At 38.0% G+C, this 26,523-nt stretch overlaps 1 protein-coding gene across 1 annotated transcript in view; it reads right to left on the minus strand.

Moving 5' to 3' along the window:
• Positions 1-6,283: 6,283 nt before the first annotated feature.
• The window catches only part of prkg1l (protein kinase cGMP-dependent 1, like), a 41,271-nt gene continuing 21,031 nt past the window's right edge, over positions 6,284-26,523 (minus strand). The window contains exons 5-19 of the mRNA XM_073819423.1: positions 19,229-19,334; positions 18,697-18,760; positions 18,391-18,468; positions 17,144-17,229; positions 16,757-16,822; positions 16,559-16,627; positions 16,378-16,474; positions 16,141-16,280; positions 10,795-10,884; positions 10,176-10,317; positions 9,869-10,032; positions 9,101-9,223; positions 7,013-7,072; positions 6,736-6,802; positions 6,284-6,614 (exon numbers count right to left, since the gene is read on the minus strand). Of these exons, the coding sequence (XP_073675524.1) occupies positions 6,516-6,614; positions 6,736-6,802; positions 7,013-7,072; positions 9,101-9,223; positions 9,869-10,032; positions 10,176-10,317; positions 10,795-10,884; positions 16,141-16,280; positions 16,378-16,474; positions 16,559-16,627; positions 16,757-16,822; positions 17,144-17,229; positions 18,391-18,468; positions 18,697-18,760; positions 19,229-19,334 (1,451 nt within the window). The 3' untranslated portion in view covers positions 6,284-6,515. The remainder of the gene's footprint in view (positions 6,615-6,735; positions 6,803-7,012; positions 7,073-9,100; positions 9,224-9,868; positions 10,033-10,175; positions 10,318-10,794; positions 10,885-16,140; positions 16,281-16,377; positions 16,475-16,558; positions 16,628-16,756; positions 16,823-17,143; positions 17,230-18,390; positions 18,469-18,696; positions 18,761-19,228; positions 19,335-26,523) is intronic.

A 26,523-nucleotide genomic window follows, 5' to 3' on the forward strand; every position in this document is an offset into this window, starting at 1 on the left:
AACTAGGCAATTCACAAGCTGCTCTGTAGAGAACTATACAGGCATCAAGTTACACCTGCCATTACAGATGTTTTTTTTTTTTTTCTCGTTATTTACAACCAGATGGCGCAAATCTGCCTTCAAAAATTAGTGTTGAATGGCTGAGTCTCTATTTTAACCAGAAATACTGCATTAATTAAAAAATAATAATTAAAAAAAATAATAATTTATTATTCTCAATGGCAAAAAAATGGATATTAATTACAGCATAAATATTAATTATTACCACAAAACCCTCTCAAAATGCAAAAGAAAAAAGAAAAAATATTATTAAACAAAAATGAATTCGAATGGTTTTACTGAAAAAATTACAAGATGCGTTACAGGTGTCCGGTCACTTCTGACCACGAAGAGCACAAGTGTGACTCCGAAACGAAGAGCACCAGAGGGTTAACCTTTGACTGAATAGTTCTTTGTGGAACCAAAAATGGTTCTTCTATGGCATCGCTTGAAGAACCTTCTGAAACAGCGGTTAGGGGAGTGTAAGACCCACAGATCGGGCGTCAGGATCCTTTTATAACTAGATTTTTTTTCTTAATTTTTAGTTAATGCATTTTTCCAAAAGAGCAGTTTTTTGGTAATTTTTTGTCAATTAAATTTTTCAAAAGTTTACAAACACTTGACTCTTAATACTTTGAATTGATTTTTAATACCTAATTGATCCACAGTTGTGTTTTTTTGTTTAGTGATAGTTGTTCATGAATCTCTTGTTTGTCCTGAACAGTTAAACTGCTGTTCTTCAGAAAAATCCTTTAGGTCCCACAAATTCTTTGGTTTTTCAGCATTTTTGTGTATTTTTTGAACCCTTTCCAACAATGACTGTATGATTTCAAGATCCATCTTTTCAAACAGAGCACAAACAAAATTGGAGGATACATATAACAAGTATACATCATGGAGGGTAAAAACACAAAATTTTACAAATAACATTTTTTAATATTAGAGACGTTTTTATACATTTCTTGTTTCTTGTAATTGAAATCAATGAGTCATAAAATGTATTAAAGATCTTTTCATAAAAAATTAAAAGAGGAAGTAATTGACATCATTTGCTTTATGTACATGAAACTTCCCAAGAAGGATCAACACCTTTAAAGTGTTATCAACTACCTCTGATCCAGTATTCAAAAAAAGGATCATAGATTTGTCTATTTTAATTATTTTATAAAATATATCAAAAACCAACATAGACATGCTTCACAACTGAGGGACTCATATGCAACTATTACAGAAGGTTTAAACGCTCACTGATGCTTCAAAAGAAAAAAAAAAACGATGCATTAAGAGCCGTGGGTGTAAATTTTTTGAATTTGATGATCAGGGTAAATTTATTTTGTCTTCTGGGAAACATGTAAGTATCTTCTTCTGAAGGGCAGTACTAAATGAAGAAGAAAAAATTATATTTAGACAAAATAAAAGAAATGTTCAAAAGTGTACACCCCTGGCTCTTAATGCATTATTTTTTCCTTCTGGAGCATCAGTGAGCATTTGAACGTTCTGTAATAGTTGCATATGAAAAGGTGAAAAGGCGGATCTCAAATCACTCATTGACTACGTTTACATGGACACCAGTAATCTAATTAATGACCTTATTCTGAATAAGACAATAATATGATTAAGCTGTTTACATGAGTTGCTTTTAGAATATTCCTTTCATGTTCCCGTTTTACATGTTATAGTACATAGATCGATTAATGACACACATCATTACGTCCACACGCGACGCTATCAGTTCATCTTCGTTATAGACTTTTGGATGTTTGGGTTTTAATTTTACAAAAGCTTGAAGTGGCACTGGACATATGCAACAAATATTTTAGAATGTGTGAGTTAAAATTTGCCGTGGTCGCATTTGTGCGAGTGCGTGCTGTGCTGCTCCAAAGCGTCTGATCCATACAGCGAGCGTTTCAGAGCCAGTCAGTTTTTAGGACCAAAAAAAAATAAAAAAAACCCACACGCAAGCACAGTCACCGAAAGCCAGTTTAGTTTTACTTTTTTTGTTTGTTTTCATTTTGAAAACCCTGTTATCTTTGCCGTTTACCTCACATTACGCTTTGGAGGCTTTCTTTTATTAATTTTTTTATTAATTATTTTGATTGCTCAGTGTTTGCGCGCCCTGTAATAAATTGTTTAGTCGGCATATAACAGCATGTGATGGAGTCCATGCCTCGTCTTTTTAGTTTTTGTTAATAAATGCTATATAAGCTAGTTTTAATTTATTTTTGTTATGCTGTTTAATTAAAAATAACAAATCCATCTTTTAAGAATTTGTTTTAATCTTAAAATTGATAGGTGTAGCCTTATATATGCAAGCAAAACCAAGATCATGAATTCGATAGTAAAAGTAAAAAGCATCCTAAGACATTCCAATAGCGGAAATCCCGTTCACAAAATTAAAATAAATAGGCTACAAATACAAATAATACTAATGAAAAAGGGGGTTGAATGTTAAAAACGTTTCCATAAAACTAAAAATTATGATAACAAACTAGGCTATTTATCAGCAATGAGCATTGATTAAGCCCATGTTGTAGCAAAAAATAAATAAATAAAAATGAAACCAAAGCGCAACCAACTGAGAGCGTTATGCCGCGTTCCAGACAACCCGTTACCCGTGTTTTTCCAAACTTCTACCCGTGAAAGTGCACTGGAACGGCACTCAAACCCGTGAATTCCCACCCGTGAACTCGTACTAGATCGACGACGTACTCCCAGTTCCGAGTTCTGACGTGACATAGCCCGAGAAACAACAATAAAGCCTCTAGGAGTGCGGTGTTTAGTGGCACACGGTGGAAAAATTGAGTTTAGGACAATATAACGTTGCAATCAAATTATTAATACTATAAAAATAATAAATGCTTGGCGTGACTTGCCTGGAACGCTACAAAGTCCTGAGTCGTGGTTTGAACACGTGATTTATGAGCTCAAAAACCTGCCTGGAACGCAGCATTAGTGTGTATCCTGTCACAAAATGTGGCGAAAAGTCCTACAAGGGGAATAGTCTGATTAAGGTGTGTACATGTCTTCCATAATGCGACTAAAATAGGAATACTCCACCTGTCTTAATTCGATTTGTGTTTACTCCGATTATGACTTTAGTCGGATTAAATTAATCAAAAATCTCAGTTTACATGGTTGCTTCTTAATCAGAGTATTGTCTTAATCGCGTTAAAATCGGAATATTGTTGTCCATGTAAACGTACTCATTGTTGGAAAGGGTTTTGGTTTTTAACAAAAATGCTGAAAAAACCCTGCATTTCCAGCGTTAAACATATTCTAACTTAAAACACCCCTTATTGGCCATTGCCTTCAAGAACTCAACAGGTATGTCTATGATTGGCTACATTGCTTAACGCTGCATGAACATGTTGTAAATAGAAATCTTTGATGCACAAATACATCTGAACTAGAGAGCTATTATTACAAATTTAACTTGCTTTCATTTGAGCACCTGTGGCACCCACATAAAACTGGGCCTGGTTTGCAAAATGTGTAGGCATAATGCAAAATGGTTTTGGAGGAGGTGGGCCAGCTTTACGTGTTTGCCTGGGGGTCTTTAGCATCGCCTTACACCTAGTCTAAGCATAGCACCTCACCCAAGGGTGTGCACGAGTAAACCGAGAGCCAGTCCGTGCCAGTAACCAGATGCTGTTTTGCGGCACAACTGTATGGAAAGCCATGAAGGTCAAAAATGCTAAAATTTTATTTTTAGAATATGTGTTGTTTACTCTTTAAAAATTGACACGTAATTGACCCTTCGCAAAAAAAACGCCCTCCTTAGTTACTGTTGCTATGTCCGACAAACAATGGCACTCTCACACTATACATTATGCTCTCATGCAGTGAAAATACATTGCAGGACAAAGGGGAAACTGACAACACGCCGACAGACAAGACAGAGCAAGTTACTTATGTATGAAACAGTCTCAGCTTTAAAATGCTGTCATTTTTAAGAAATTCAAACAATGAATACTGTTTTGCGGCTCTTTAATGTGTCGTAACAGATCACTGTATTGCCTTATTAGATCAATTGACACATGAACCGATCGCCTTTTCTTGTTTACTTAAAGGGGTCATCGGATGCCCATTTTCCACAAGTTCTATGATTCTTTAGGGTCTTAATGAAAAGTCTATAATATACTTTGGTTAAAAATTCTCAATAGTAGTGTAAAAAAACACCCTTTACCTTGTCAAAATCAGCTCTACAAAATATCAGCTCATTTTATTGCATGGGCCCTTTAAATGCAAATGAGCCCCTCTCTGCTTTGGGATTAGAGCTGTAATGTTTACTTTAGCCACATTTAGCCGCGTTTAGCTGCATTTAGCTGCGTTTATCGGCGAAACTTGCCAACAAGCACATTATTAAGAAAGGCCATTTGCAAAGATGCATAAAAACCCCTTATACTCGCTTCTGCTGTGGGTGAAGCTGCATCACGAATGATTCACACAAACATAGATGCATATGTAGATCGGGATCGGCGCTTTCCTTTTAAAAATGAAAGTAATGTTGTCCTCTGCTTCCCAGATGTCGGGAGTAAATGACGACTGCTATGTTCATTATTACATCCAACAACAGAACACCTCAATCGCTCAATTAGAGTCTTCTCCTGCACCTGAGTCACACAATGGTGATCGTATTTGGACTGTTTCAACTCGGTGAGGGCGGGGCTAAGGTAAGGCGCTCTTGTCAATCAACTGTGTTTCGTACACCGACAAGAAGCTAAGAATGACCTGTTTTTAAAAAGGGGATATTACTTTTAAAGATTAAAAAAATACCATTGGGTGGATTTTTATCATCGTAGGGTGGTTGTGTACACAAAGTGCCAACACACATTAATGTTCAAACAACATGTAAAAGTGAGTTTTGCATCCGATGACCCCTTTAAAGCCCGGAATAAAAATGACTGAACATCAGAATTATGTATTTTATTTCAACCATGGAAAGATATCAATACTTGGGCTGCCCTCGACTAAAGATTTTTCTGGTCGACTAGTAGTCATTCACTTTAAGCATTAGTCACTTGTTTATTAAATAAACCATATCGTAATAATGAGCCTTTAATTGCGTACATAGCCTAATAAGCACTCAAGCCAGCAAAAAAAGCTTGCCACAGTGCAGCGGCAGATATAATAATTATGAATGTGTCAGGGAAAAACAGCAAGGAGACTGCATTAACGTTTTAATAATTTATTGATAAACTAGTGCTTTCTTTGTTTTCGGCTTAATGAGATGAAGTCGGCGACACTGACACATCTCTGCAGTAGTGATGAGCCTGTATGCATGTTTCATATGGATTACATAATCTGAGAATATTTGTTTTCTGTTTGAATTAGTCAATTTAAAAGTAGACATTTTACTCTCTATAGCTATATATGTCTGTAAGGCATGGAGATTCAAAGTTTCGCACTCAAGTTCACAGAAACCGAAATAGCAGAAAGCGCATCCTGTTCGCTTTAATTATTTTACAAAAGCGCAACATTTCGTTGTTATTGTGAGTGTACACAAATAATCATAGAGTCTTTACAGATTTTAAAGATGTATTACTTTTATCTGTATGACCAAAAATGATTGCGTATTTTAAGAGCTACTGTTCAGCTTCCACACTCTGCACAGACACTTGAATAGCGCACATTTTTCAAGGTTAAAATTAGATTGAGCGGCCATGTAAAGTTGCTACTAAATACATCTTTCAGATGAAAAGCCATATTTGAAGTTGATGAATGATAGCTGAGCATTTTGATGTCCTGCCCGATGTATTATATTACCACATAGACAGCCATTAATAATTTTTTTTTTCAGCGACAAATACAATTTTTGGTCGACCAAGTCTCTTTTCGTTGATTAACGATTAGTCGACTATTAAGGGGCAGCCCTAGTCAATACACAAAATTTTGTTTGTTAGACAAAATGGTGGAATCTGCATTATGATTGGTCAGATATGCTTGTCAATCAAGCTGTTTGCAAAGGGTCAACTGACACGTAGTTGATGCGCAAACAATGCATTAACAACATGTATTCTACGCGTAACGCAAACAATGCGTCCTTGACCTTATTGGCTTTCCATACAACTAAAGCAGCAGACACGTCAAGTCCTTCACAAATGCAAGAAAAAAAGTCATTATTATTGGACCTGATTTGAGTTTATATCTCACCTTTAGTTTTTTCTTAGAATTGCAAGTTTATATCATGCAATTATGAAGTGAGATATAAATACTATTTGTATATTTTTATTCTGTGGCAGAAATAAGCTTCCATAGAAAGAAATCCAATAGGAATGATATACATTTGCATTTTGTGCGTTTCTGAGGGATACATTTGAAGTGCAATGTAATTCCAGCGTTGATTATATAGTCCTGAAGCTGTAATCTGTCATCTACGTTGCTTTTCAACTCAGAAAAAAAGAGTAAAAAGTTAATGCAAAATTAACACTTTTTTTTTTTTTCATTTTACATGGTCCATATCACCATTGTACAAATCAAAAGTCTACATCCCAGCCAGAATCATCCAGTGGTGCTGCTTCAGTGTGGGTTTCTGGCAGGAGTGCTGATCCTCCGTGATCATAGACACAGGGAACCTGTAGAAAGGTTATATTTTTTTGAACTGGACAGATGTATCATTTGACAGGTGTGTTTGTTATGTAAGTATAAGCTGAATGGTGTGTTCTCAGCTCTACGGTGTTCTGTGATGCCGCTCACGTTTGGTATTACTGGTGGAGTCAATGTGCCCTTCTGAAGTCCTTCCCAGTCGAAGCCTTCAAACCACCTGAGAAACACAACACAAGTTAATCAGTCTAGAAAATAAGCCGGCACTTAAAAACAGAACAGCATCCTCTCCTCTCCTTTGCTCTTTTCTTTTCCACTCTCATCTAATCTCACAAATCCTCGCCGTCTCCCCCCCCCACACACACACCAATCCCTTCTCTTCCTTCTGTACAAATATATTTGATGAAGAGCTCATTCGAGCAGGTCTTACTTGTGTTTGCAGATGTCCTTGACCCCGTTCCTCTGGCCCAGTCTCTCTGAGGGGTTGAGCCTTGAAAATGGGTGACAGATGATAGCAGACTCAGACAGACAAACCCCGCAGCGTATGTAGACCACTGCTACTCTATCTATCTATCTATCTATCTATCTATCTATCTATCTATCTATCTATCTATCTATCTATCTATCTATCTATCTATCTATCTATCTATCTATCTATCTATCTATCTATCTATCTATCTATCTATCTATCTATCTATCTATCTATCTATCTATCTATCTATCTATCTATCTATCTGTTGTCTGCCTATCTATTTGTCTATTCGTCCATCTGTCTATCTATCCATCTGTCCTCATGTCCATCTATCTATCTATCTATCATAATAATAATAATTAGTTACATTCATATAGCGCTTTTCTAGACACTCAAAGCGCTTTACAGTGTCAGGGGTATCTCCTCGTATGCCCACCACACACCAGTTTACTGGTGGAGAGGAGACAGAGTAATGAAGCCAATCAGAATATGGGGATGATTCAGAGGCCATGATGGTCAGAGGCCAATGGGCAAATTTGGCCAGGATGCCGAGGTCACACCTCTACTCTTTTCGAAAGACATCCTGGGATTTTTAATGACCACAGAGAGTCAGGACCTCGGTTTAACGTCTCATCCGAAGGATGGTGCTTTTTGGCAGTACAGTGTCCCCGTCACTATACTGGGGTGCTAGAACCCACACAGACCACAGGGTGAGCACCCCCTGCTGGCCTCACTAGCACTTCTTCCAGCAGCAACCTAGTTTTCCCAGGAGGTCTCCCATCCAAGTCCTGACCAGGCTCATCCCTGCTTAGCTTCAGTGGGCGACCAATCTTGCGCTACAGGGTGATATGGCTGCCATGGCTGCCATATCTATCTATCTATCTATCTATCTATCTATCTATCTATCTATCTATCTATCTATCTATCTATCTATCTATCTATCTATCTATCTATCTATCTATCTATCTATCTATCTATCTGTCTATCTGTCTGTCTATTTGTTGTCTGCCTATCTATTTGTCCGTCCGTCTATCTGTCTACCTATCAGTCTGTCTATCCATCTGTCTGTCCATATATCCATCTGTCTGTCTGCCTGTCTGTCTATCTATCAGTCCGTCTGTCTATTCATCTGTCTGTTTATCTATCCATCTGTCTGTCTATCCATCTATCTGCCTGTTTATCTATCCCTCAGTCTGTCTACACATCCGTCTGTCTATTTATCTGTCTATTTGTCCATCTGTCTGTCTGTCTATTCGTCTGTCCGTCTGTCTGTCTATCTATCAGTCTGTGTCTGTCTGTCTATCTATCCATCTGTCCTCATGTCTGTCTGTCTGTCTATTCATCTATCTGCCTGTTTATCTATCCCTCAGTCTGTCTGCACATCCGTCTGTCTCTCTGTCTGTCTGTCTATTCGTCCATCTGTCTGTCTGTCTATCTATTCATCTGTCCATCTATCTATCTATCTATCTATCTATCTATCTATCTATCTATCTATCTATCTATCTATCTATCTATCTATCTATCTATCTATCTATCTATCTATCTATCTATCATCTATCTATCTATCTATCTAATCTATCTATCCGTCTGTCTGTCTGTCTGTCTGTCTGTCTGTCTGTCTGTCTGTCTATCTATCTATCCATTCGTCTATCTGTCCATCTGTCCTCATGTCTGTCTGTCTGTCTATCTATCTATCTGCCTGTTTATCTATCCCTCAGTCTGTCTACACATCCGTCTGTCTATCTATCTGTCTGTCTGTCTATTCGTCCATCTGTCTGTCTATCCATCTATCTGCCTATCTGTCTATCTATCTGTCAGTCTGTCTGTCTATTTGTCCATCTGTCTGTCTATCAGTCTGTCTGTCTATTCATCTGTCTGTCTGTTTATCTATCCATCTGTCTGTCTGTCAATTTGCCTGTCTATATATCTATCTATTTAACTCTCTCTAGAAAAGGAGTGACAGACATTTCACTTGCTTTTCTCACCATGTTTTTTATTTCTTCTCATATAGGAAACAGACACAGTGAGGAAACACTCTATTTGTACCTGCAGAGGCTCTTGATGAGATGTGCTGCAGTCCTGCTGATGGTTTTTGGGAACTCTAGCTCATCTATTCCCTTTAGAGCTGCTGTATAAACCTTCAGCTGCTCCGAGCCAGAGAACAGGGGACTGGAAATTGAAAATGTAACTTTTAAAACATGCTTAACAATGCAGACCTAGCAGGTGAGATGCAGGGTTTAAAAATATAAAAGTTTAAAAGTGTACATTTTTTATTAATGTATAATTTTTTTTAATGCACGTATAGAGCCCATCATATATGGTTACAACAGAAGCTCAGCTGTGCTTGCTTCTTGAATCTTCTTGATTGCTTATACTTTTGAAACATTTATTTGTAGTCCTGCCCATTTTCTTGCTAAGCTTTCATTCTAAATATATTAACTGCTAACAGTTTTCCTATTTGTTTATGCATGATGAAGAACAAGCGTAAAAGATCGCTTTTGCTTTAAAATAACTCAGACTAAAGCTACAAATAAATCCAGGTGTATTTCGGTTTGTTTATTTATTGGCTACTGATGAAGGGGAAACCCCAAAATGACACTTTATTTTGTTCTGAGCACTGCATTTTATTGGATTTTTGTTCTTGGAAATAGTGTGCAAGCTCTTTTTTGTTAAGTATGAGCCAAAATATTACCTGATACGCCTACAATAGTCAACCGTACCATTGTGCAACACATTGCAAGAGGTCGATAGAATGTACTGCCTTTGCAAAATCACAAAAGAATTGCTACAAGACTTGGAAAAAAAAAAACTCACCTGCCATTAAGCAGTTCATACAGCAACATCCCTAGAGCCCAGAGATCTGTGGACAGACCGTGACCTTGATGCATAATGACCTCTGGAGGCTGATAACCCAGAGATCCACAGAATGACCAAGCTCTATGCAAAGCGCCCAGCTTCTTAGCACAACCAAACCCTGTCTGATGGACAGAGAGAGAGAGAGAAACACAGCTGAAGTGTTATAATAGATAAAATTACCCAGTATGAATCATCACAATCAAGTGTTTCCAGGCTACCATCTGGTTTAATTTTAAAAATGGTTGAATTTGTATACATTCAGCACCAGTTTAGCATATCCTCGCTGGTCCAGTAGCACATTTTCAGGTTTCAGGTCTCTGTGAACAATGCCTTTGTCGTGTAGTTCACTAAGAGCTTCCAGCACACACGCTGAGTAGAACTGAACAGCATCTTCTTCCAGTGACCCCCTAAAACATCAAACCACATATTCATTTGTCACTATCAGTTTAGTTCAGTTCATAAGATGATGAGTTCACTGTAGATTCAGGAAGAAATTCATTTACAGAGTCTTTACATGTTTACTTTTTGTACATTTTTAGATAAATACTTTTAGATTCTATAGATTGGGTTATATAAATTTGGTCAAATGTCAGATTTATGCCAGATCCCTCCATCCTTAAAGGGATAGTTCACCCAAAACTTGCTATCAAACTCATGTAACACCCTCATGTCGTTATTTTTGTTTTCTTTGCACACAAAAAGTATTCTTGTAGCTTCATATCACTTTTGTTACATGGACTATTTTATAAATTTCCTTACTACCTTTCTGGGATTTGAATGTGTCAGTTGTGTTGCTGTCTATGCAGGGTCAGAAATCTCTCGGATTTAATCAAAAGTATCTTGTGATTTACAAACTCAAACTCATACATACAGACTGTATATACCTCTCTCTCAGTAAATTCCACAGATCTCCACCTTCACAAGCCTCCATCAGCATATACAGGCACCAAGCATCTTTATATGTACAATGCAACCTGAGGAAAAAGAATATAAAACGTTTGAATCTTAAAGTCAACACAACATTGCTATTAACATATATTTATTTTTCATCTATTTAACATGTTATCCTGGGGGGGAAAAATCATAGTTTTCAACAATGATAATAAGAAATGTTCCTTGAGCATCAAATCAGCATACAGTTGACCCCTTTCAGAATCTGCAAAAGTTTACATTCCCTTGATTAATTTGGCTTGAGAAAGCCAATTTACTGAAATGCAATTTAAACTTAAATTATCAACTCCTCCTAGAGCTTTAACTCTACAAACTCCAAAGATCTTCAGACTGATCTCACCGGGCGTGGTATATCTTTTCTAACTGATCGGACTTACGGTTTTCCTAAAAATGATGATTAAAACTGGGAAAAATCCCATAGACTTACATTGACAGAATGTTCAAATGAGCCAAGATTATTCAAACTCCAACTGTCAAAACTCCCAGAAATCTTTGAGACTCAATAAAGCTTCCCTTCTATGTACTTTTTTTAATCCAATCAAACTCTTCTATCTATCTCAACTTGCTAATCATGATAGAAACATCCTAACAACATGCTAACAACTTGCTAATCATACTAGAAACACGCTAGTAACATGTTAATAACTTGCTAATGATGTTAGTATCATGTTAACATGCTAGCAACATGTTAATCATACTAGAAACATGCTAGCAACTTGGTAACCATGCTATAAAATGCTAGAAACATGCTAATCATTCTAGAAACATGCTAGCAACTTGCTAATAATGTTAAAACATGCTAGCAACTTGCTAATAATGTTAAAACATGCTAGCAGCATCCTAATCATGTTAGACACATGCTAGCAACTTGCTAATCATGCTGGAAACATGTTAACAACATTTTAATCATGTTAAAATCATGCAAATAACTTGTTAATCATGCTATAAACATAGTAGCAATTTGCTAATTATGCTAGAAACATGCTAGCAACTTGGGAACCATGCCAGAAACATGCTAGCAACATGCTACTCATGCTAGAAACATGCTAGCAAATTGCTAATCATGCTGGAAACATGGTAACAACATGTTAATCATGTTAAAATCATGCTAGCCACTCGCTAATCATGTTAGAAACATTCTAACAACTTGCTAATCATGCTGGAAAAATGCTAGCAACTTGGTAACCATGCTATAAACGTGTTAATCATGCTAGATAGCAACATGCTAATAATGCTAGAAACATGCTAGCATCTTGCTAATCGTGCTAGAAACATGCTAGCAACTTGATAAACATGCTAGAAAGATGCTATCAACATGCTAATCATTCTAGAAACATGCTAATAATCATAGAAACATGTTATCAACTTGTTAATCATGCTAGAAACATAGTAGCAATTTGCTAATTATGCTAGAAACATGCTAGCAACTTGGTAACCATGCTATAAAATGCTAGCAACATGCTAATCATTCTAGAAACATGCTAGCAACTTGCTAATCATGCTGGAAACATGGTAACAACATGTTAATCATGTTAAAATCATGATAGCAACTTTGTTAATCATGCTAGAAACATACTAGCAATTTGCTAATCATGTTAGAACCATGCTAGCCACTCGCTAATCATGTTAGAAACATTCTAACAACTTGTTAATCATGCTGGAAAAATGCTAGCAACTTGGTAACCATGCTATAAACATGTTAATCATGTTAGAAACATGATAGCAACATGCTAATAATGCTAGAAACATGCTAGCATCTTGCTAATCGTGCTAGAAACATGCTAGCAAATGTATAAACATGCTAGAAAGATGCTATCAACATGCTAATCATTCTAGAAACATGCTAATAATCATAGAAACATGTTATCAACTTGTTAATCATGCTAGAAACATAGTAGCAATTTGCTAATTATGCTAGAAACATGCTAGCAACTTGGTATCCATGCTATAAAATGCTAGCAACATGCTAATCATTCTATAAACATGCTAGCAACTTGCTAATAATGTTAAAACATGCTAGCAAATTGCTAATAATGTTAAAACATGCTAGCAACATCCTAATCATGTTAGAAACATGCTAGCAACTTGCTAATCATGCTGGAAACATGTTAACAACATTTTAATCATGTTAAAATCATGCAAATAACTTGTTAATCATGCTATAAACATAGTAGCAATTTGCTAATTATGCTAGAAACATGCTAGCAACTTGAGAACCATGCCAGAAACATGCTAGCAACATGATACTCATGCTAGAAACATGCTAGCAACTTGCTAATCATGCTGGAAACATGGTAACAACATGTTAATCATGTTAAAATCATGATAGCAACTTTGCTAATCATGCTAGAAACATACTAGCAATTGGCTAATCATGTTAGAACCATGCTAGCCACTCGCTAATCATGTTAGAAACATTCTAACAACTTGCTAATCATGCTGGAAAAATGCTAGCAACTTGGTAACCATGCTATAAACGTGTTAATCATGCTAGATAGCAACATGCTAATAATGCTAGAAACATGCTAGCATCTTGCTAATCGTGCTAGAAACATGCTAGCAACTTGGTAAACATGCTAGAAAGATGCTATCAACATGGTAAACATGCTAGAAACATGCTAATAATCATAGAAACATGTTATCAACTTGTTAATCATGCTAGAAACATAGTAGCAATTTGCTAATTATGCTAGAAACATGCTAGCAACTTGCGAATAATGTTAAAACATGCTAGCAACTTGCTAATAATGTTAAAACATGCTAGCAACATCCTAATCATGCTAGAAACATGCTAGCAACTTGTTAATCATGCTGGAAACATGTTAACAACATTTTAATCATGTTAAAATCATGCAAATAACTTGTTAATCATGCTATAAACATAGTAGCAATTTGGTAATTATGCTAGAAACATGCTAGCAACTTGAGAACCATGCCAGAAACATGCTAGCAACATGCTACTCATGCTAGAAACATGCTAGCAACTTGCTAATCATGCTGGAAACATGGTAACAACATGTTAATCATGTTAAAATCATGATAGCAACTTTGCTAATCATGCTAGAAACATACTAGCAATTGGCTAATCATGTTAGAACCATGCTAGCCACTCGCTAATCATGTTAGAAACATTCTAACAACTTGTTAATCATGCTGGAAAAATGCTAGCAACTTGGTAACCATGCTATAAACATGTTAATCATGCTAGAAACATGATAGCAACATGCTAATAATGCTAGAAACATGCTAGCATCTTGCTAATCATGCTAGAAACATGCTAGCAACCTGGTAAACATTGTAGAAAGATGCTATCAACATGCTAATCATTCTAGAAACATGCTAATAATCATAGAAACATGTTATCAACTTGTTAATCATGCTAGAAACATAGTAGCAATTTACTAATTATGCTAGAAACATGCTAGCAACTTGGTAACCATGCTATAAAATGCTAGCAACATGCTAATCATTCTAGAAACATGCTAGCAACTTGCTAATAATGTTAAAACATGCTAGCAAATTGCTAATAATGTTAAAACATGCTAGCAACATCCTAATCATGCTAGAAACATGCTAGCAACTTGCTAATCATGCTGGAAACATGTTAACAACATTTTAATCATGTTAAAATCATGCAAATAACTTGTTAATCATGCTAGAAACATAGTAGCAATTTTCTAATTATGCTAGAAACATGCTAGCAACTTGGGAACCATGCCAGAAACATGCTAGCAACGTGCTAGAAACATGCTAGCAACTTGCTAGTCATGCTGGAAACATGGTAACAACATGTTAATCATGTTAAAATCATGATAGCAACTTTGCTAATCATGCTAGAAACATACTAGCAATTGGCTAATGATGTTAGAACCATGCTAGCCACTCGCTAATCATGTTAGAAACATTCTAACAACTTGCTAATCATGCTGGAAAAATGCTAGCAACTTGGTAACCATGCTATAAACATGTTAATCATGCTAGATAGCAACATGCTAATAATGCTAGAAACATGTTAGCAACTTGTTAATCATGGTAGAAACATGCTAGCAACTTGCTAATCATGCTAACAACATGCTAGTAACTTGCTATCTATTTATCTATCTCTTAACTTTAAGCTTTTAAAACTACTTTTAACTATTTCAGACTGAAAACAATCAAACTTAAAACTTTTTAAACTTTTTAAAGCTTTCAAACTGTTCAAACTTTCTGGTCTGGCTAAATATGATATTTAGGCTAAATAAGAAAAATGTAATTCTTCAAATACACAAAAATGCTATAAAACCAAATAATGTGTGGGACCTAAAGGATTTTTCTGAAGAACAGCAGGCAGTTTAACTGTTCAGGACAAACAAGGGACTCATGAACAACAAAACAGCTGTGGATCATTCAGGTAACAACACAGTATTAAGAATCAAGTGGATGTAAACTTTTGAACTGAGTCATTTTTATAAATTGAACTACTATTTTCTCCTGTGGACTATATGTAAACAAATTTTATGCGAAATATCAGGTCATTCAGGTCAGTATTAAATAAACAATAACATGCATTTCGAATGATCGCTCTTATTTTGGTTAACATTTTGCAGATTCTGAAAGGTGGATGTAAACTTTTGACCCTAACTGTATTAGAATAATTTCTTAAGGATCATGGGACATTAAATACTTGAGTAATGATCTAAAACAGCTTTAAATCACAGGAATAAAAATACATTTTAAAATGTATTAAAATAGAAAACACTTATTTTAAATTGTAATATTTAATATAATATTTTACAGCATTGTTGTTTTACTGTATTTCTGAAAACGTAAATGCAGCCTTGGCACAAATAGAGACTTTTTAAAAACAAATCTTACAAACCCCAAACTACTAAGCCTGTACAATAGTGTATCTAATAAACAGTCTAATAAGGAATTAATTGCAAAATGGGTTTTAATGCCTGATTTCACTGGAGAACTGTTTCACACATCATTCCACAAAGAGCCTTTAATAATCTAATTCTTCGGAAACCATCTACTGCATGTGCTGGTGTTTTAAAACTCAAAAACAAATTTGATGAACCTTTAATGAAACATTAAGAACTTTCACCGAAGATGAACAAGACTGCAATCCTGTTTCTGGAGAACCAGTGTCCTGCAGAGTTTAGCTCCAACCCCAATGAAACACACCTGAACCAATCAAGGTCTTCCAGGCAAGTGTGTTGGAGCTGATTTCTTCAGGACATTGGCCCTCCAGGAGCAGGATTGGAAACCCATGTCCTATAGTGTCCTAATGGTCTGACCTTACTATAAAAGGACTTTGAAGATCCATCAGGATGTATTTCTCTGCAAGCATCCTCTCTCTTTGGCCTGGGCTCTGTATCGTCTGTTTTCTTATTGTCTTCAGTGCAAACTTACAGCTGGAGTCGCTCTTCAAATGTACCTAGTGACAAAAAACTTTAGCTGAATTATAATTATTACAGAGAGAATGTTTTTTAAGTCAAAACAAGCAAAAGCAAGGCTAATCGTTCAGAACTCACAAGCTGAGTGTGACCATACTGTCCTTCCCCCAGATTACACAGCACCTGAAAACTGCTGAGAGACGTTTCACCAAGCGCAAACCCATCTTCATCTGCCCTGATCATTATATAGAGATCACAATGACCTTCATTAACCATCACACTGGTTATGTTTCATTTATTTCAGTGGATAAAGTCTTACTTCGATCTGGCCTTGTTGCTAGGATTTTTTCTGGCATCGTCCAAGCCTCCAGTTACTTTTTTGAAAACCCTGGATATAGACAGTGGAATAGAGCCAAGGTCAGCTTTACAGCATAAGTTTGAATTAGTTATGTTCTTTCGCCCACTTTGCTGTTTCCATAGCATGAATGCCGGTTTATCCCTCACGGCTCACACTTACTCTCTGTCGATGACCAGACATGTCACATCGCCTGCGGCAAGAGCGCTCATCGACCTCACGTCGTCTCTGGAGAGCAAAGGAACAGGTCTGAGATATTAATGTTACATGATACCTTCTGACTTGAATTTCAATGGTTCTCAGTGAAGCCACAAAGCGTTCAACATGCACATGTTTGCTTTTTTCGTATTTATAGCTTCTGGGCAAGTTAAGACAATGGTGCACGACCTACAATACATTACATAAGTGAATTATATATGCTGCTTTTTTTAATATGCATGGTTGAGTTTCTCTGGTCCTACAAGTTGTATTTCTTGTGTTAGATGGGTAATAAGCTGCAATGTAAATCTCAGAGAATGGCGCCCCCTGCTGGTGAGGGTTGAATCTTACCCTCTCTCTCCGAAACAATCCCCACTGGTGAGGACAGACACCATCATACTTTCTTCACCGGCTGAGTGTTTCTCCAATACTTTCACCTAAGAATGAAAGCATGAACACTGTTATGCTATTAATTTACTAATTCATCTCCATATTATCATACAACAAGTAACTAATTCTGCAGTCAAATATTATTGTTTTATCGTTCTACATACTGTAGAACGATAGAACAATATATAGAACAACAGATAGAACGATTAGATAGATAGATAGATAGATAGATAGATAGATAGATAGATAGATAGATAGATAGATAGATAGATAGATAGATAGATAGATAGATAGATAGATAGATAGATAGGCAGGCAGAGAGATGGACAGACAGACAAATGGACAGGCAAATTGACAGACAGAGAGATGGATAGATAGACATGAGGACAAATGGATAGATAGACAGACGGACAGACAGACAGACAGAGGAATCGATGGACAGACAGACAGACGGACGGGCAAATTGACAGACAGACAGACAGGCAGATAGATAGATAGATAGATAGATAGATAGATAGATAGATAGATAGATAGATAGATAGATAGATAGATAGATAGATAGATAGACAGACAGACAGACAGACAGACAGACAGACAGACAGACAGACAGACGAATGAATAGATAGACATACGGACAGGCAATTGACAGACAGACAGATGGATAGACAGACGGACGGATAGATAGACAGACAGACAGACGGACAGATAGCTAGACAGACGGACAGATAGCTAGACAGACGGACAGATAGCTAGACAGACGGACAGATAGCTAGACAGACGGACAGATAGCTAGACAGACGGACAGATAGCTAGATAGACGGACAGATAGCTAGACAGACGGACAGATAGCTAGACAGACGGACAGATAGCTAGACAGACGGACAGATAGCTAGATAGACGGACAGATAGCTAGACAGACGGACAGATAGCTAGACAGACGGACAGATAGCTAGACAGACGGACAGATAGCTAGATAGACGGACAGATAGCTAGACAGACGGACAGATAGCTAGACAGACGGACAGATAGCTAGACAGACGGACAGATAGCTAGACAGACGGACAGGCAAATTGACAGACAGACAGATGGATAGATAGATAGATGGATGGGCAAATTGACAAACAGACAGATCACAGAGAATAGACAGACAGACGAACGGATAAAAAGACAGATTTATTGATAGATAGAAAATATCTTTCTTTTCTTACCTGGCCTTGACTCAGAATGAAGAGTTTGTCTCCTGGATTTCCATTTCGAATAATATAATCACCATCACTGTAGTGAGACTAAGACAAGGATGTATATGGATTTAAAGAGAGACAAAATACATTACATATACTGATAATATATTTTTTATCTCACTATTTTCTAGAGTTGTGGTTAATTGGTGAAAACACATTAAAATGGTCTATGATCAAGCTATAGGCAGAGCTTTGAACTTCAAGGCGAACTTTTATTGATCACATGCAGATTAGGTACAGCAGTGAAATATGACGATGTTCAGTCATACACACCTCCTCCAGCGCATCAGACACTTTCATGAGAACATCCTCTGGAAACACACAGAGCAGTGCCACACTGAGAGACACAGACAAACCAGAGTCAGTGAGCTACATTCACTGTATCAATGTAAATCACATTACACTCCCCTAGAGGAAATTACATCTGAGCTGCAGTACTAAATTAATGTTTTTCGGTAAACTAACAACGTGGAGATATGTTAAAAACACACTTAATGCATTAAAAAATTATAACCAGGTTTGTTCTCATGATCCTTCTGACATGAACATTTTTGTACAGAATGTTCACATTTCATCTACACCCATCAAGCTCAATAGTTCAGTTTAATAGTTTCCTGTTGGAAAATACCATGGTGATCAAACACTATTCTTGGTGCAAAGCACAATAATAATGTGTTCACAGTTTTTAAGCCATTTTTGACATTCTAACGTGACAGATTTGACAAACACGATTTTTCTCAATTACAATGTAACGTTTATGTGTGTCTTCTAAAGGCTATGTGAGGATGGTAATGGTGGTATTAACCTGCGCAGGAAGTGCAGAGACTGTGTGATAGCGATGAGGCCGTTCTTCTGCATGATCCTCTGAAACACCTGACCCTCCATCACCCACAGCCTGCTGTTCACCAGAGCTGCACACAACACACACACACACACACACACACACCCACACACACACACACACACACAGAGCATAGACTGAGAAGAACTGGATTACCAACAGACTGTGAACTGACGGCTCTTTGTTTTGGTGAAACAAATACGTGATGCTTTTCCTCATGGCTGTGACTGAGAGGGATCAAAGAGAGAGCTAGACAGTTCAGCATTGGTGGATAGACATATAAAGACAGAAAGAAAAATTGATATGGACGGTATGAGCTGTATAAGACAAACAAGTGTGAGATCTCTGGAAAACATCAGACTAGCACGAATTGAGGCTGAGGTTAGCCATTATGTTCACCAGCAAACATTATCTTTAAACGCTCATTAATGTATCCAAAGCTAACATAAGATAAATTCAATTTCCGAGGTATGAGTTGCCAGGCAATAAAAAATCATGTTTGTTCCTTATATCAGGTCTAAAGGCTCCTGTGACATTTATATAATGCCTTATACAAACAAAGATCTAACCACATGCTGTTTTATAAAAACGCTAGTCAGCTGTTTAATTTTGAGACCAAAAATATTATATATAGTTGAGGTCAAAAGTTTACATACACCTTGCAGAATCTGCAAAATGTTAATTATTTTACCAAAATCACAGAATTCATACAAAATGCAAGTTGTTTTTAAGATATTTCACATAACATATAGACCACAAGAGAAAATAATGGCTAAATTTGAAAAATGACCCCATTCAAAAGTTTACATACACTTGATTCTTAATACTGTATTGTTACCTGAATGATCCACAACCACACAAATTCTTTGGTTTTTCAGCATTTTTGTGTGTTCCAACAATGACTGTATGATTTTGAGATCCATCTTTTCACACTGAGGACAACTGAGAGACTCATATGCAACTATTACAGAAGGCTCAAATGCTCACTGATGCTCCAGAAGGAAAAACCATGCATTAAGAGCCAGGGGGTGAAAACTTTTTGAATTTGAAGATCCGGATAGATTTAACTTATTTTGTCTTATGGTAAACATGTATCTTCTGCATGGCAGTGCTAAATGAATTTTTTGGGGGGGAGAAATACGAAAAATGTAAACATCTTCATTCTGTTCAAAAGTTTTCACCCCCGGCTCTTAATGCATCATGTTTCCTTCTGAAGCATCAGTGAGCGTTTGAACCTTCTGTAGTAGTTGCATCTAAGTCCCTGGACAAACAAGAGACTCATGAACAACTATTACTAAAAAAAAAAAAAAAAAACCACACAGCTGTGGATCATTCAGGTAACAACACAGTATTATAATCAATTTTTTTCTTTCTTTTTGTGAAAGAAATTGATCATTTTATTTGTCAAGGATATGTTAAATTCATAAAAAGTGATAGTAAAGACCTTTTTCTAGATCACAGTTTCCAAGAAATATAAGGCACCAAAACATTGATGATATTGAGCATATTAGAATGACTTCTGAAAGATCATGTGATACTGAAGACTGGAGTAATTGCTGCTTAAAATTCAGCTTTGCATTACAAAAATATATTTCAGAGCATATTAAAAAAGGGATTATTTTAAATTGTAATAATATTTTACAGTTTTTCCCATATTTTTGATCAAATAAATACCTAGTTCTGCCATGAAACTCTAGATGACGCAGGCTGACGGGTTGTTAACGTAACTAATGATATCACATAGTTATACGACTTGGCACAAGCTGATCAGTTCATGTTGCATTCGCAACCAATGAGCTTGCAGCTTGCAGCTATTTAAATGGCTGGTAGCATTCACTTGAGCATTTCGCAGCGCGCTTTCAGAGTTCTTCTGAAACCCTTCACCTTCCCCAGCTCCACCTGTATAGATCTGCTACAGGTTATTTTATGCTATTTGTGCACCAGCAGTATGTCTTAAATACTCACAGCACTGTATTGCCATATGCTTTGCCAGTAGCTAGTTCTGTACTTGCCTGCAGCAGCAGCAATAACCAACAGCAGCGTAGCAGATCTATTTCGCCAAGACCAAATACATTAACATTGTCATATCCATTACCATGCTAAACTTTTCCAAGAGTTGTCATGACAAAAATGCAGCCTTGATATGCAAAAGAGTCTACTTTAACAAACATTAAAAATTGTACAAATCTTGCAAAATCAGATTGTTTATAAATAAAATACAAAAAAGTACTCTGTGTTATGGGTGGCTCTAAAATACACTGAAAAATGTTCCTCCTGAATTTTTCTAAAAAAAAAAAAAATAGGGAAGAGCTGAAAATAGAGTTTACTCCCAACACATTCTCTATCACTTCCTGAGACCCGCTTGAATTAGTAATGACACCGATTAATTGTCTGTGCTGTCGTTAGGAAGAGACATACTGCAATCTGTCTTCTCTGCTCTCCCCTGCTACCTCTGTCTGCCTCTCTTTTATCTCCTGTCCTTTCCTCTGCTGGATCTCTGTGGAATAGCCGAGAATTTGAGAATAATCATTACAAAAAAGCTGCAGAACTGGACTGCAGTAAACATTGTGAACACAGATATGACTCAGACACTGAAATGCAATTTTTTGGTCAATTTCAATTTTAGAAACCATTGCAGAGTGACATATATCTTTCTCAATCATTTGGACCATTCATCCATCCATCCATCCATCCATGGATGGATAGATGAAGAGATAAAGTAGAGTTTTATTGTAATTTATGGATTTTCTCATCTGTCAGTGGAGGAGAGCATGCCTTATGTGTTGTTAAACATCTGTCCACTGGGTTTTAATTAGAGGAAAACATTTAATTAAACATTTAATGGGAAAACACATTAAACCCAACCCAGTCTTCTCACGTTCTGATTCCTGACATCTTGTCGCAAACAATTTTATTCAATTTAACCTGATTGAGAAAACTCAGGCAGCGCATTCAGTACAAAAACATTATTTTTCCTCATTTCAAGGTTCAGCAAATGCTAGCAAACTGTTCTTTGAATATATATTTGTTAGCTGGTTTATCTTTTCTAATGCAATTCTTAGTTATGACTTTAGAGTCACTGTAAAATTGCCTTTCCATGAATTTAAGGTCACAAAACAGACATTTTAAAATGCAAGTCACAGAAGCTGAGATGTACGAGCCACTGAGGAAACTGTGTTTATCTTTTACTTAGACCTATAGAGGCAATCAGGTTGGAGAGAAAAGATGAGAAAAGAAACAGAACGATGAAAAAAAGGTGCAAAGCAAAAAAAGAAAGCAATTTCAAGCTGTCACCAAACACAAGACCTGAACAAAGCTGAAGAAAAGAGTTGGGGAAAGCTTGATCAGAGGGTTTGAAATAAATAGAGGCGAGAGCAAAGAGATCTGAAAATTCAGAAAGAGCGGCTGAGAGGGGGGAAATAAAAGAGTAACGTGAATGTGGAAAAGGATATCGACTGAAAGATGAAAACGACACACAATCAAGGCAGACATTGACTGTAGAAGAAAAGAAAGATTTGGAAAATGATCTGACTTGATTGGATCCTCCATTCACTCTCAATCCGTCTTTTTTAGCCCATTCGCTCTCTTTCAGATGTTATTCCTTGCTTTTTTCCCCATTCTATGTCTTGCTATGACCCTCTATTAAAATTAATAGGTCAAGCTGATGCCCCTGTGGCTCAGGCTGGACTCAAGAGAGGATGTGAAATAAGAGAGAGAAGAGGTGTTGAGAGAGTCATAAATCAAAGCATGCTATAGGGGATACACCTCAGAAATGAACGTTAATTCATCTATGTGACAAAGATATCTTCTTCAGGGCTGGAGAAAGACACATACAAAAGACATATTTTCTTTACAGAAACCCATGAATTTAACATGCAACTAACATGTTCAACATGTAAAATGTCACAATGTGAATCTCACAAAGTCTCACAATGCGACATAGCTCACTAACTCTACCTTGAATTTCAGTATTCTTTTTTCAATAATTGCGATATTTTTTACAATTGTGAATATATTTATCGCAGTGTGACGTCATATCTTGCTACTCTATTCTCAAAATTGCAAATGTGTAATTATATATTTTGTATATATTTTGAATATTTGTGTATTTGTCACAGTCTGGCTGGGTTGAGGAGCGGAGATGGATGAGGAGAACCGGAGTAACTGAATGAATAAAGTTTATTAAATAAAACACTGCAAATGATAACAAATAAACAAAACCGGGAGCAAGAAAAGCACATGAAACAAAACAAACGGAAGTAACATCTACATTGACCGACAAACGGGGTGTGCAAACACAGACTCTTAAATACACTGAAACGGGGGCGTGATCACAAACAAGATAACAGGATAACGAGGGGGAAATACAAATATGGGCAAGACTAAACCAAAAGGACTAAACCAAAAGGGGGAGAACAAGGACTAAACCAAATGAACTAGAACCAGAGGGGGAAAAACACTAGGAAAACCAGAACAGGACAAAACACAGACATAATCCTGACAGTATTATATATGTATTTGTAGTAATTGCGATTTTAAATCCCGTAATGTGACTTTATATCTCACAATTGTGGCATTGTGTTTTGCAATGTAACGTCTCGGTTACGTATGGTAACCCTTGTTCCCTGACGGAGGGAATGGAGACGTTGTGTAGAATGATACGACACTAGGGGTCACTCTTGGGAGCCCAAACACCTCTGACATCTTGAGAAAAGGCCAATGAAATTGGGTGTGCAGACTTTGCATATCTGGCCACGCCCCAGACATCTGGGTATAAATAGGTCAGCGTGCAATCTGCTAATTTGTTCTGTTCGTTCGTCTCATATCCGGCAGTCCGGAGTTGTGACAAATGCACATATTAACAGGTTCACGTATTAGATAACGCATCTCACCACTTTGTGATCTTCCAGTGTACAAGAACCTCCAGCCGACCTTTCCTCACCTTTTGGCTTGGAATCTTGGGACACTGGGACAGTGTCTGCACTCCAGAGGGGGAAAGACACTAAGGAGGCCACACCCCACCCACCGGGGAGGTATAGTGTGAATAACGCCTTGAGACTCACTAAGGGAGTGCTACAGTGGGAAGGTTCTGAGGTGGGCTCCACATAAGGGAGAGAGGCCAAACTCAAAAACGTAAATACAGAATCTGTCTTAAAGGGAAACACCCTATCACAGTGAATATAAGTGGGGATACACACGAGGGACCACATTCTATGGGTTCTTCACATGGGGCATAAATCCAGAGTTCATAAGAGGTAACTTACCTAGTACTGGATTCTGATAGCAAGTTCCTCCGCTGAATGTTAATATGTCTAATATGTCAAAGTGATGGAAAGGGGTGGTCAGAGTTCACTATAAGGGAACTTTCCGAACTGAAAGTGTAATCACCCTTAGGGGGGGGAGGACACTATGGCAAGTCTCCTGAGTCCCAGAGCTTGCATTTAGGATTTTGGTTCCATTCGAAGATTATAGAATCTCACAAATGTGTTAGGTATAGCCTAACCTGCAGCTCTAAAAATGTCTGTTAAAGAGGCCCTATTCGCTAGAGCTGGCCAGGCAGCGACTCCCCTGGTCGAGTGGTCTCTCACTCCCAATGGGCAGGGTAAACCGCTGGCCTGGTAGGCCAAACGGATCGCATCCACAATCCAGTGGGAGATCCTTTGTTTGGAGACAGCTTTCCCATTCTACTGTGATCCAAAACAGACAAAGAGCTTGTCAGAATGCCTGAACTCCTCAGTACATTCCATGTAGATGCGCAGGGCACGAACTGGACATAACATGGATAGGTTGAGGTCTCTTTCCTGGGAAGGGATAGCTTGCGAGGTGACCACCTTATCTCTGAAAGGAGTGGTGGGTATCTTGGGCACGTATCCAGGCCCGAATTCTAGGCATGAGTCATTACTGGAGAAGGCTTGGAGGTCTCCCACTCTTTTAACCGATGTGAGCACAATCAGGTGAGCTGTCTTCATAGAGAGAGCACTGATGTCAACTGATTGAAGGGGTTCAAATGGATCCTGCTGTAGGCCCTGGAGGACCACAGACAGCCTTCAACACCCTTGTGCAGATTTTTCAACACCTTAGCCTGATATACTTGCAGGTTGGCTATGGCATGCAGGGCGGATGCAGCTTGTCCAGAGGCCGTGTAAGCCTTTGACATGAGAGTGGACGAAAACTAACAGGCCCTGGACGGGTGTCTCGGGCAATCCCACCAGGTGGTGCCGTTTTGCGGCCAGAAGTGTATCGCAAACGCTCTCTCTACCTGGGGAACCTCCGTATACCCCTCGCTGCACCCCCATCGAGGGTGGTGAGGGACGAGGAGTTGATATATCGCATTCTGTCTGATAGAGGGGCCTTCCATTATTTCGTCAACTCCTCGTGCACTTCCTGGAAGAACGGCACTGGGGTTGAATGTGGCCTGGAGTCACGGTCATCCCCCAGATACCAATCATCCAGCCTAAAGCATTCAGGACGAGTTGGAGAGTTCCACACAAGCCCGATCTCTTTAGCTGGCGGTTCGAGCACCGCCACCATTTATGCGTCCGCGATCGACTGAGACTCGGCCCCCGCTATGGCCTGCTCAGCCAAAGTTTCAGCGTCTGATGGTTCACAAACTTCCTCCGATGCTGCCATAACTTCCTTCTCCCCAGCAGGACCCCCGAATAAGAAATCAAGCCCATACTGAGACAAGCTATCAAAGTCATCCGGAAGCTCAACCGGTAAACACAAGGGACGAGCGGTCTGCAGAGATTTACCCGGTGAGATCTCGCTTGTTTCCCCCCTACTCTTCAACGCACATCACTGCAGCCTCATACCCAGAAGTAGAAGGACCGGAACGGGAAGCAGTTGATGTGAGCTGTGGCCTCTTAGTGAAAAATGCGACTCTCAAGTGGAGTGCCCTCAAGGGCATGTCCAGCAAACGCTGCTTCAGCATGCTCACGTTCCCTGCAGTGAAGACAATGATCATTAGGGGAAAGGCAGAAACCGCAACCAGAAGGACAAGGATGGAAAGGCATAAATAATGAAACACACAATCCAACCGTGACAGCTCTTTTAAGAAATTTTGCTCTTTTAGAGGAAAACCTTCCTTTGAGATTGCAGTCAAAGCACCCAGGGGGCTCTCACTGCAGCTAGCTGAGTCTGAGCGGGGAGAGACCGCTGCCCGTGCCTTAGATCCAACGACAGAGAGACGCTGCATTCGGTTCTAAAGAATAGAACGAATGGGCAGATCGCACGCTGGCCTATTTATACCCGGATATCCG

Source organism: Garra rufa, chromosome 15, assembly GCF_049309525.1.
Source record: "Garra rufa chromosome 15, GarRuf1.0, whole genome shotgun sequence".
In the NCBI taxonomy this organism is placed as follows: domain Eukaryota; kingdom Metazoa; phylum Chordata; class Actinopteri; order Cypriniformes; family Cyprinidae; genus Garra; species Garra rufa.